Here is a 13,106-nt window from a genome sequence, read left to right as displayed (position 1 = left end):
CTTTTCTCAGAATTCTGGTCTTAGCAGTGAAGTTTAAATGGCATTGGACTTGCCTTCACTTCGTGAGGAGTTTCCAAACGACAACGCGTGGGTCACAGAAGTATCCATAATGTTCGTAAGGATGCCTCTGACTTTACTTGCTTACCTCAAGCTTCAAACTGGGATCCTCATTACCCGTCCACTCTGCGGGCGAGATCAGCTCATGGGCTCCTGTGAATAATCGTATTTTCCAGACAGAGTTGTGCACTGAATAATGAACGTTCCCCTTCCACTTCCCTGTTGGATTTCACTGTGCTTCGGTCGGGTTTATTCGTCCGTGCGTTTACGTATGTTTAGCAAACACGCTTTGAATGATAGGCTGCTTTCTCAAGCCATCCTTAGCCCTAGCCGTTGCGTTCCTCTGGTGGGATGAGTCTCTCATCTTTCTCAGATGAGATGCATGCTAGTGTTGAAGCTGACGGATCTGGAGTCTTGACGTTTGGGCGTCCTAGGAGACAGTGTGGTTCTGTGTGTGTCTGTGGTTTGGGGGTATGTGCGCAAGAACGCGTCCGCGTGCGACTGTGAGCTTCCTCCACCCGGTATAGTGCAGACTGAGCTCACAACGACTCTCCGAGCAGCCGCCAGCAACGCAAGGCAACAGCAGCCTCCGCCCCCTCAGCACGGTGATTGGCTGGCCTTGCTTATCGTTTCCCTGCTACGGCGAGGAAAGGGCCAGTGACGCCCCCGAGCCCAGCTGCAGAAGAAACCGCCACCTCCAATGCACAAGGTGTCACATTTGAAAAGAAACCTGAGCCCCAGGGAGGCGGCACAGAGCGACCCGGGCCCCGCAAGCGCTAACTGCGCGGCAGGGCGCTGGGCAGCGCTGGAGAACCCGGAGAGCTCCACCGCTGAACATCCTAGCGACCTGATTCTGGGATCTCGGCTGCACGCTCCCTTCGCAATTTTCAGATTTCTCCCCCTTGATTATCATCCCAAAACGGAGCCTTTATACCAGGAGAAGGTGCCTGAGCTGGGACAACCAGGACTTTCCCGGGCACCCAAGATGCGCTCAATTAGAAAACGGTGGACCATCTGCACTATAAGTCTACTCCTGATCTTTTATAAGACAAAAGAAATAGCCAGAACTGAGGAGCACCAAGAGACGCAACTCATCGGGTAAATGCATGTTCAAGGATATGACACCAAATCAAGCCATAGTGAAGTGTGCTTAGAGCCGGGAGAGTGATGTGTTTGGAGTGCTGTGTGTATTGGTTTGGGCGTGCTTGTGCAGAGTGTCATGAATTAAATAACAAAGGCTCTTTGGAGGTGTGTGTGCGTGTTTCCCATGCTGGTTCTAGGATGAGTTTAACTTGCCCTGTGCAGTGGTGGTGGTGGTGATGGTGGTGGTGGTGGTGGTGGTGGTGGTGGTGGTGGTGGTGGTGGTGGTGAAAGATGTATTGGCACAGGGTGCAGCTCACCAAAGAAGTCACTGCAGAAGTGTCAACAAAGAACGTGTGCCCTTGTCATTTTTTAACGCTTGAGCAGAATTCAGAGATGTCTTTACTCCTCAAGCCTTCTCTTTCTTTCCTTCTGTGTCCTGCCAGTCTATGAGGACACCATAAAAAGCGGCTTTCTCCAAAGTTTATGGTCACAGAAGTGAAATGGGTCTTTACTCTTTTTTGTTTGTTTGTTTTTGTTGGGGGAGGGGACGCCTGTAAGATCTATTTTCTTTCTTTCTTTCTTCCTTCCTTCCTTTCTTTCTTTCTTTCTTTCTTTCTTTCTTTCTTTCTTTCTTTCTTTCTTTCTTTCCTCCTTTCAAGTTAGACATTTCAGTATCAATAAGGAAAATTCCCTTTTCACTCCTCTACGGATAAAACTCCCGGGTTTCATGGTTACAGTTTTAGAAGGGAACTAGGGACTGCGCCTTTACAGACCATATCTGCTCTTTTTTGAGTTTGTCAAGATGTGTTCAAAATCTCCGCCCCATTAAGTTCTGTAAATATCTCACTTCCTTCCTCTCTCCCCTGGCTTCTCTGCCTTTGAAGTCTATCCAGAGCAGAGCGATTTGTAACTTCTTGTCTCTGACAAGGCTTGGAAGCGCACATCTGAGGATGTGGCCCTGTTGTCAACTCTGTTAAAAGTCCTGTTTCGGAAATCCTCCCAAGTTCGGAGCTTTTCCACAGTCGGAAACTGCACTGGCTGAGATTTCCTTCGGTTTTTACATTGTCTCTGACATCTTTGAAACGAAGAAGGATGCTTTGGCATTTTTGTGTGTGCGCGGTTTTGTGTGGGGGGCGGGGCACAGAGCTTCTCAAACACACACTAGGAAACTTTACGCAGCTCTTTTCTTAATATCCCCGCTCCTCTCTGAGTAATCAGTCACAATTAAGTGAGTAAGACGCAGGTGTATCCTCCCGGAAGGACTTGCTATTCTGCATAAAGCTAGCTTAATAGTACTAGGCTCAAAGGGGACTCTAGGAGAAAGGAACGCTAATAAGGAGTGGGCCGAATGGTCCTTATGCTTCAACAAACCTATTCAAGGTCTGTATGAGAGGAAAAATAAATAAATAAATAAAAATAATTAGGTGAAGTCCTTTACCTAGAAGTGGATGGTTGGAAAATCCATGTCAATGGTGGAAAAGAAAAATTGGGAGGGGTGTGAATATCCCCAGCAGACCTGTTTTTGCCAGGCAGACAAAGGGGTCTTGAAGGTGGTGAACCCGCGCGTGGGAATTCCTGGGAGAGGCGGAGGCTGGGGCTTGCGAATCGAGGCTCTTTGTTCCCTTCGGAACTGATTGGGTTCCAAGGAGCTGGCGCTTAGACAAAGCGGCCAAGCTTCTACAGGACTCCAGTGGTTTGGGACCCTAGCGAGCAGGAGTGGGCGTGGCGATGAGCACTATGTCCAAACCCTGCAAAGGATCCATTCCCTTGCTGGAATAAATTGCCTCCAGGAAGGAGGCCTGTATCCCGGGTGCCCCAAAGAAAAATATCAGATCCAGGACACTCCACGTTTCACAGTGACATTTCTTCTCTGGCCTTTTCTGGAAATCAAGGGAGGGTCGGCACAGCCCTGGTATCAGAGGAGCTGCAGCCCTGCAGCCACACAGCTACTGGGTTAGCTCTACTGAGCTGTGCCTCCGCACCCTTTGCAAGCTGAGCTGCCAGTTCTTTCTTCCCAGTTCCTATGAGAAGGCTTGAGACCAGCGCTTGAGTTATCAAAACAGGAAGAGAGGTGTACCCGGTCCCGGTGTCTACCCTTTCTTCTACAAGAACTAGTAGTCAGAGCAGGATAATGAGAAGACCGGTGTGTGTGTGTGTGTGTGTGTGTGTTTCGTGTGTGTGTGTGTGTGTGTGTGTGTGTTTCGTGTGTGTGTGTGTGTGTGTGTGTGTGTGCGTGCATCATTTCAGAAAGAAGTAAGCCTGCCTTCATTTGTGACAGTCAAGCAAACAAACAAACAAAAAAAATTCATGTTCAAAGCTCCTCCTCTTTAATTAAAGCCCGCAACTGCAGCTTTTTTGAACAAGGCAGAGACAGGGTTGTGGAGACAATCCTCACCCACGTGCTGGAGAAATCCTGACTGCTCTGGGCTTCCAGACTCAGGCACAGGGTGGGGCCAGTGTTACCATGAGCAGTGCAGCGTAGCTGGGGTCTCTGGATGTTCATCCCCTTTTGGCCTGAATGAAACGTTCAGGGGGGTGACCTGAGCACATGATTTCTTTCAACTCCCTAACAGTGCCTCTGGTGGAGCACTTGATTCATCAGCTAACCCACCATCTCCTCTCTGTGCAAGCTTATGGGGAGGCCAGTTTTGAAATGACTTAAAGATTAAAGGGGCCTTGAAGGCCAGATCAAAACTTCATTTAAAAGTGAGACCATAGAGGCAGGCTACAGCCTTTGGGGGGCACTGCAAGCCTTACAGGCTGGCAGTAGCTCCAACCAAGTTCTTTACTCTTACATTTCTCTGAGTTCAGAGTCCCCAACACCAGAATATTTCCCACTAGACAGGAGGTTTCTCTATCCAACCACTTCTTCTTTAGCAGAGTCCCCACGCACAGCCAATGGCGCATCACTCAGTCTTCAGCATCAAGCACTCATTGTACGCAGAAATGAAAGTAGTAGCTGAGAAAGGTTGCTGTCCTCTATTTCTGGAGGAGCCTTAGCAGTGTGTTCAACAAGAGTAGGGGATTACTCCCTACAGTGTGAGTGACAATCACTGACCACCTGAACCTGCCATTTCCTTCTGGATAAACTTTATTGATAGACAGATTTTGTCTACATCAGACTACTGGTAGTATTAAGTGGATCGTTCTTGAGATACTTTCTCCCACAGGCTTTTCACTACTTTTTCACGGTTGGCATACTCACCAGAATGTACTGGAAACGGCTTTTAAGATTCCCACATGCACAACTACTTGAGCAAACCTTTCTAGTGAGGAAAGAATTTAATGTGTGGCAAAGTTAAATGATATATAGATGCCACTTTTGGTGAGACTCCCTGAAACTTACTTGGCAGAACTACAATGAGATTTCAGTATAGCTATCCATGTCTTTTTTCCCCCTTAAGGCTCCTTACATTATATTACTAAACAATCAACAGTTTTGAATTCTGCTATGTGTAAGGTTGATAGTAAAGCTGAACACCCAGTGCTTAGATTAAAACTGCACAGAAAAACTTACTTTTAAATTGTTTCAAAGTAGAATATGGGTTTGTAAAACAGTATCCCATCATTTGCCCTTTAATTCCCAGATTAATTTTTCAATTACACTACACTATATCTCATATTTATTTGTTTGATACTTTGGGAATAAAATATAGAATTGCTCCCTGCTTGAGTTCAGACTTAGTTTGACTCAAGTCTTTTGTTGATATGGTTTTTTAAAAGTTTCAATTAATGAAGAAGCTTAATCTAGTCACATTCATTCCACAGCTAAGTAATCAGTATCCTAAAATACTAAGATACTGAGACCTAATATCCAAAAGTGTATTTAATCACCTTTGTTGTGTATCTCAGAATTGACAATATAAATTATTGCAAAGGCAGAAACTCATAGATATTAACAGGCATAAGTACAGATATTCCTCAGAGTGCGATCTTGTGTAAGATCATCTTTGTTGAATTTTCACAACACCATAGGAGCAGAAACACTATCAAATCACACTCTTTAGTGCTGAGTGATTTCTTTGATGGCTTTTGTTCCTTCCCCTTTTAAAATTGCGTGTTGAATGTTTTGAAGATATTTCTATGCAAAACAGTATTTTCAGTGCAGCTGTTTGGAGGTCATGTCCAAAGTAGAATGAGAAGCAAACAGTGGGTGACAATATTCTTCATGCCTTGAATTCATGGGAAGGGAATCTTTCTTCAGACAGTAAAACCAAGATGGTTTACAAAAATATCCAACAACAAAAAAGTATGCTTTATAGCGTGAGCTGATTCCTTTGAGTGTAAAAGAGAAGTTTGACTACTAGTGCTCATTTCCATTCAAGGTTCTTTCCAATGATAAAAGCCTGACCTATGGCCAATCACCAATTTAATAGAAGCTGCTCAAATGGGGAAGTACCAGTGTTCTCAGAATACACATTTGTCCTGTTAACGTTCCATAGGACTAAGTATATCATCATAAGAACCATTGTACAGGTAGAAATTATATTCATCATTAAGTGCCACAATACTATATCAATTTAAAAAATTCAATTGCATGAATAATTTTAACACCATAAAAATATACTAGGTCTCAAAATTATTATTTGAACCTTAGCAACCTATGGTAGAAAAAATGATATTGGCAGTCATTAATGGAGTGATGATTGGAAAGATCTTTGCCTTTTCCCATAAAAAATAATGATAATTTATGCCTGCTTAAAGGTGTACACCAAAGTGTGAAGGTTAACTTCGTGCACATCCACAATCTTACTCATAGGCAATTATTATCATTAGAAGTATAATATGGAAATTGACAACTCCATCACTGCATAGTAAAATGTGTTCTGTTTCCTAACACCCTAGATGACCTCTGTAAAATGACTATTATTAGCCTTGAACAGACATGCAAATGTATAATTTTCATCAGTAGAACTGTGTAAAAATATTAATTTTTATAGAGTTTCAAATTTCACAGGGAGTGTTTTTTTTTTTTTCATATGATTTCATAAGTAGCACAGGGAGTTGCTTCAAATTAAAATTACATATTAAGAAAATAATGCAAAGCAAATACCAAACCATAAGCATCCAGTTTTGGAGTCACCTAACAGCTGTTAAAAGACAGTGTCTCTATTATTAGTGGAGAGAGTACTCTAGGTATCACACACACATTCATTCTTGGTGGTTTTGAACAATCATAATACTGTTTAGCAATGCTATTAGCAGGAAAGAGTTAAAAGCAGTACAGCTATTGAAAAGGCTAAACGTTTGCTTCCTCTATCATAGTTGATTGCCTTCTGTAATTATCTGAATCTTTTTTTATTTTTACCAGAAATCACAAAGACAAACATCTATTCAATAGTGAATTGCTTAGATCTACAGGTCCTCATACTATAAATGACATGAGACATGTTTCTCTCCATCATACATGGGCCAAACTCCTAACATTACCAGTTTACATGGTGTACTAGCCAATGGTGTATTAGAGATGACTGGCTGTAAGAATCAGTTACTTTTAGTACAATACAAAGGCAATGGACATATGAACTGAAAGAATTTTCTTCTCTGATTTTTGTGAGTCTCCTCTTTACAATGTTAGAAACCAATTCTTTTTAAAACAGTACTTAAACAATGCTTGAAAAGTTTCTTTGTGATACAGAAAACCCCATAACCACCATGGTCCCTGCATATTAAATAATGTTATTGCTGTTTGTCAAGGTTAAGACCACAGTGACCTTAGTGATGTAGTGCTCAAAACACAATGCAAATGCACCATAAAATCAATTACACATGCTGATCTGCTGTGCACATGATTTAGTTAGTAGTCCTCAGCAAAGTATATTTCTAGTTCTTTTCTATGTCTTCTTTGAAACAAAATTAATCTTGGCAGCAAAAGCTGTAGGCTTGTAGAGGAAGTTACTGACCAAACATCCTGGCTCTTACTGTCTAAGCAGTGGGGGTAGTTGGTATTGTAGCTTTGATGAGAGTTATATTTTCTTAAAAATCATGAGGTATGCATTATATGAAAAATAGAATATTTTTCAAAAAAGAGAAGGTAGAGGTTTACTATGATAATGTCTACTCTTTCTACTAAATTATGAAAATAATATCCCATGCTTACACCTTAATGTAAATATAATCATGTATGGTGTCACTTAAGCAAAATGGGTCTGATTTTCACACAGCTGGCCTATCTGTCTTTTCAGAGATGGTGAACTGTGTTTGAGCAGATCACTTGTCAACAGCTCTGATAAAATCATCCGGAAGGCTGGCTCCACCATCTTCCAACATTCTGTACAAGGCTGGAAAATCAATTCTTCTTTAGTCCTGGAGATAAGGTGAGTTTTTTTTAATAAGTTGAAAACCATCACATCATGTCCTTAAAGAAGCTGGGTTTGGCTGAACACTGATTTATGGCTTATGTGTAAATGCTTAATGAAAAAGTGGATCAGCTATATTTAATGTTCCTCGTGGAAGAATGTGGAACCATAAAAACAAAATCATTGAATAGTCACTTTTTATTCAAGGATGGTGGAATTTTTAATATACTATCCCATTAGCAATAGAGCAAAATATTGAGCTAAGTACTAACCTTTCACATAATTTTATTCCATTGCATATAATGAACATTCATTTTAGTAATCATTTTCTTACTTTTCCATATTGAGACATCAATTTGATCTGACATTTAACTACATAGAACAGAGGTTCCTCAGTTCCTATTGTGTTTTAAATGTAGATTGATTTGATTTATTAAATGTTTATGCTGGTATAAGCTCATGTGAAAAAGGGAATAAAACGTCAGAAAATAAGCTTGCTCCAGTTCTGGCTTGGTCTTTTCCACACAGACATTTTAAGCTAAAATGAAATAAACCCAATGACTCCTCACATCCATTGCAGCACTCACTTCTATCTCCATCCTAAAAGTAATGAGAAAATGAGCTCTACATCCCCAAGTAAGGAGGGGGACAGAATCTGACTTTCCCTACACTTTCATTCCATCACTGGTTTTGTTGGTATGCTTAGACTAGAGCATTTTGGTAATTCAGAACATGAGAAATTTGGGAGAACATATCTATTATATAAAAAAAATCATTTCATTTTTTAGTGTTAATGAAATACTAAATATGTAAATATCTCATTAATGAGATATTAACATAGAAATTTTGTTAACAGTATCTGAGTGATTAAAAAGTGAGGGTCTCATTTACTTCTCAGCCTGATATTTTGGCCCTCACTTGATTCCTATATCATCTCTCTTTCTCTCTGGCTCCCATATCTAGCTTTTCATTTAAGTCTAAAATATGTTAGCCATGAATTAATGATTAGGAACAAGGTGATAGACAGGCATCACATTAAATCTCAGAGGTTGGTGAAAGAGAAAGTGGTTGATTGTAAAGAAAAGAAGTTATTTACAATAATGCCTTAAAAGAAAAAGTGGTCAGGCTAGAAAGGAGTCACTGAAGGTAAGGTTGCATGGATGGCATAAAGGACATACAAAACAAAATGAAAATAGTTTACTTATCATGTCTAGCCAAGCTTAAAATGTGTCATGTATGTGAAAAATTTTAAAGTTTATTCATTGAATAGTACTCCTTCATAATTAATACATCAGTTCATGCAATCCTAATATCTTTTCAAATATGAATAATGTATGTATTCGTGGAACATTACATTTACAGTTTGCTTTATAGTAAGGTATCCAGTCTAAACACGTTAAATACAAACCGACTGTAGTGATTCATCTGATGGAACTTTACAAACTAATGAAGGCTGCAAATGTAGTTGTGAAGGTGAGCTTTTTCAGCTAAGAGCTGTTAATAGGAATGAAATGTTAGTACCCACTATGTTTGTATTGTTCCTCTTCACAGGCTAAGAGGTAAACAATACAACAGTGAACAAATATTGAATAATATATACAAAGGTGTCATTTGCAAGGAAAGAATAATTTGTAAGTTCATTATTGCGCAATGTGCAAACAGTTCATAAAAATTACAATTGCCTCTGGCAGCAGTGACTACTGAGTATTAATCAGTTTGACACCTGTATTAAAAGATTGAGGATATGAAAATATCTTGTTGTTTGGCTCAGGATTTACAAGTGTGTAGTTAGCAAGCACATCTGTGAGAGGGTGGCTGGATCATGTTCAAGTTTTTCAAAATTCTACGTTAAATTTGTTTTTGTTTTTTAAACAGTTGAATCCTGCCTTATAGTCTTGTTTATTTTTAAGTTACCATTATATTTATAATATTCTGACGATATTTCTAGTAAATGATTTGTTAATTTGCATTAACATGTGTAATGCATGTAATGTGTAGGTCGTTTTGTTCTATGATTGGTTGTGAATTTTGTTTGTACTCTTTAGTCCTTCTGCTGGTTGGTCTGCAACACTGATAAACACGTCAGTGGTAAGTTAGAAACAATTGTATGGTGGTGAATTGTCTCAGATGGTTTGAATTCACTGTATTTTGAAGTATCCACAAAGTTTAAGGAGTTAAAGCACTTTATAGTCATAGTCTCAATCAATATTATTACCTTGTTCTTAATGGCTTCATTGTACTGTGAAGATTTTGTTGATATTATGTTCTTAAGAGATGACACATTTAAGTTTCATTACTTGTGACTAAATCTGTGAATGTTGTCAGTTTCTGTCTACCATCTGTCTCAACCTATTTTCTGTATTTTGGTTCTTTATTTTCACAGTTTTCATATATTAACAAAACCCTAAAAAATACAATGCCAAATAAGGGTGTAGAGACATATGATCTCAGCTTTCCTCCTCCAAGCAGTCTAGCCAATAATTAGTGAAATATTTTGATTCTCCGTGCAATATTTCTTAATCGTATAAGACTATGAATTAAACATGAGTGCAGGTTTATATGTGTTTCGTGTAAAAAAAACCCATGCTGTTCCATTTATAGATTTCTTTCATGGAACATGGCACATGCAGTCTTACACCATCGTCTACCTACTGTGCTCAGCAAATGACAATAGTGTCGCTTATAGCTGAAGAGGCTTAGTTAGCAGGAGCACACAGTCCCCTTCAGTGCTTTATTTTAAGGTGCCCATCCTTTAATAGAGCAAGTTGTGAAAAATCATATTTTATTACTAAATATAGAGTGCTTCTTTATGAAGTACATGGTATGTTTTTGCTTTAAAAATAAAAATAAATTTTGATCATCCAATTCATAGCCAAGTTTGAAATAGTGAAGTTAAAAACCAAAACAAAACAGTGTTCTTCACATGTTTGGGAATAATTTTAGTTTTCATGTGATAGGATTGTTTAGGATTTTTCTTTTTCAGATTACAATATCTTTCCCCTAACATTTTTCTAAGCCCCAACTTATTAAGTTATAAAAAGACTTCATTTAGGAAAAGTCATGTAAGGATTTTTCTTTCATTTCGTAGGCACAATAAAGCACACAGAAATGGCAAAGTTCTTTCCTTTTCTTTCAGTGAGCTGTGTTATTGTCAATCAATATGTTATTTTTCACCATCAAATTTAGACACACTGATTCTCTCCTCTATTCTAATAAATTGAAACTACTTGCATTACAATATGTATGTCTGTATATATAAAACCTAGTTTGACATTCAACTTTTCATGTGTTCCTGCGATATGTGTTAACTCAATGCCTCTGGTGAGACAAATGCACTTTCAGTGAAATTGCAGTTGCTACAACACAGATTGTTGGTACAAAATATACGGAAGAGTGGCATGTGGTGGTGGGTTAGCTATATTTAACATTTCACAAATAAAAACAATGAGTAGTAAATTAAGCCTCTAGGCCTCTGCAGCTGCTGTTGTAGCTGTGGTTGGTATTGAAAGGGAAGTTCTGGTTGAAGATTCGGTTGAGCAATTTCTGTATAGAATCTTTCCTGGCAGTTTAACAGTCCACAAACCTTTTGGTTGAAACCAACTTTGCTTTTTAGAAAAAAATATACTTTTGTGACTAATATTTCAGTCTCACTGAAAACGAAACGTTTTAAATTTTTTTCAGTTACCATTCATTTTAAAACAAGTTGTAAAGTTGATGTTGGCTTAACTAAGAAGGCAGGAAGTTAAATCAGAGTAAGCAAATGACAGCTGAAGATCTAAGAAATCGCTTGTCCTTTATTTATTTATTTTTTAAATATAAAACACAATCCCTGACTTTAAATATCTGTTACTGGCTTGGCCACCTATTGATAAAACTTGCAAAGTTACAGCTTGAACACTAAATACACTTTTATTGAACTCCAAATCTGTGAGCTTGGGTTTCCCTTTGTTTCTAAAGCAAGTTTGTTGACTCTGGTGTTAAACAAAATTAAATTCATATTATGTCCTAAAGGTAACCATTCATGTCTTTCTGATGAAACCTAAAAGTTTTTCAGTTTACTCTAAGAAGAGTGTTTCTGGTTTCCTGTGGTATTTACATAATTACATTTATGTAATATTTTTCTCCCTCCAGGCTTTCATCGTTTAAGCGATGACTGTCTTTAGGGAATTTACAGAATTTCTTATATTCCATTGCATATATAAGCTAATAAAATGATTTTAGCCTCCTAAAGTGAGAAGAATAGCTGTGCTTCTAAGTCACAATATTGTTCATTCATAGTAATTACCAGCATCTTACACACTTTTATCAACAATTTTATCTTCAATAACTTTTTATGCATAAATTTCAGCCCCAAATTGGGAATTAAATGTTTTTTTTAAACATAAGGAGTAAAACATTCAAAAAATCATTTAAAATACTTCAAAGTCCCTTTTAAAAAGTTTTCCAGGTTAAAATTGCACATTCTACATTAAATATGTTTTAAATTTTATTTAAAACCTTTTTTTAAGTTTTAATTTTCATTAGTCTAGAACAGTTGGATTTTCATTGCTTTTAAAGGTACTTTGTTATTTTTTTGACTGATGCTTTGTAAAAATAAATTACTGCTAAACCTATCATTCAGAATTAGAAAAATTTATAACATTGGCATATGTGCTTAATAACTTTATCTCATTGACTACTGTTTTCTCCTGAAAGTTAGTAAGCCTACTTACTTTAACATTTTGTTTAACTTTCGAGCACTGCTTAGACTTTCCCCCTAAGGTTGTATAAAGCACTGGTGTTCTGCTTACATGTGCAGCACATTTTGAAATGATTTGGCTTCTAAGTTTCTATTACCAAGAAAAGACATTTCTGTAGGAAAGTCCCTCTTGTCAGTTCACATACCAGCAAGTGTAACGTTTTGATGTCCTGAAAGGAGTTTTGCTTTTGGATTTCTAAGCTACAGAATCTTCTTTAATACCTACAGCTCCAATCTATTCATTTCAAGCTGCCAAACATGCTACTGCTTTTGAGCACAATCTTTAAATGCATCTGTGACAGCCCATTTCAGTTTTGTTCAAAGGGAAACGGTCACATCACCCTCTTCGATGATTTAACCACATCCGTGCAGTCTTTATCTACAAGACAACCTTGTCATCTTCACAGCAAACAAAAAGTGCTAAAATATAGGTGTCAAGCTCTTCTCATTTCCCCCCCAGGTAATTAAGCGGGAGTTAATAAATGAGTATGGAAGACTATGGTGCCCCTTTGATAGTAGATGTTACCGTTTGTGGAGAATAACTAGATTCTTGTAATGTTTTGTTCTTAGTAATGAAACTTACTCAGTGTCATATAGCATACACCATAGTAGCACAAAAGGAAAATATGTCTCTTTTATCTTACATATTACTCTCAGGAACTGATTTTTGTCCCTGTGAAGCTGGAAGCTTGACTTAAGAGCACATTGGTAAATAACATCTGTCTTTCCAACCTCTACTACAGAATTTTTCGGATTGCTTCTTGCTGCTTTGTGTTTGGTAGCTTTGGAATTAAATCATTTTGGACTCTTGTAGGCCATATCCTGAGATTTTGTCAATATTATTTCCTCAAAGTCTACTTGATCCTCGTGTATTATTACAAGCATGAATGGATCCTTCCAAAGATTTCTCCTGAACACAGGCTCCTTTT

The 13,106-nt window shown here is 38.3% G+C and overlaps 1 protein-coding gene across 1 annotated transcript in view; it reads left to right on the top strand.

The window, feature by feature from the left end:
* Positions 1-709: 709 nt before the first annotated feature.
* Positions 710-13,106, top strand: part of St8sia4 (ST8 alpha-N-acetyl-neuraminide alpha-2,8-sialyltransferase 4) — an 82,577-nt gene continuing 70,180 nt past the window's right edge. Inside the window, exons 1-2 of the mRNA XM_021170320.1 lie at positions 710-1,155; positions 7,326-7,457. Of these exons, the coding sequence (XP_021025979.1) occupies positions 758-1,155; positions 7,326-7,457 (530 nt within the window). The 5' untranslated portion in view covers positions 710-757. The remainder of the gene's footprint in view (positions 1,156-7,325; positions 7,458-13,106) is intronic.

The sequence above is a fragment of the Mus caroli genome, chromosome 1 (assembly GCF_900094665.2).
Source record: "Mus caroli chromosome 1, CAROLI_EIJ_v1.1, whole genome shotgun sequence".
Classification (NCBI taxonomy): Eukaryota; Metazoa; Chordata; class Mammalia; order Rodentia; family Muridae; genus Mus; species Mus caroli.
The sequence above is the reverse complement of the archived record's forward strand: the minus strand, read 5'-3'. Positions and strand labels throughout refer to the sequence as shown.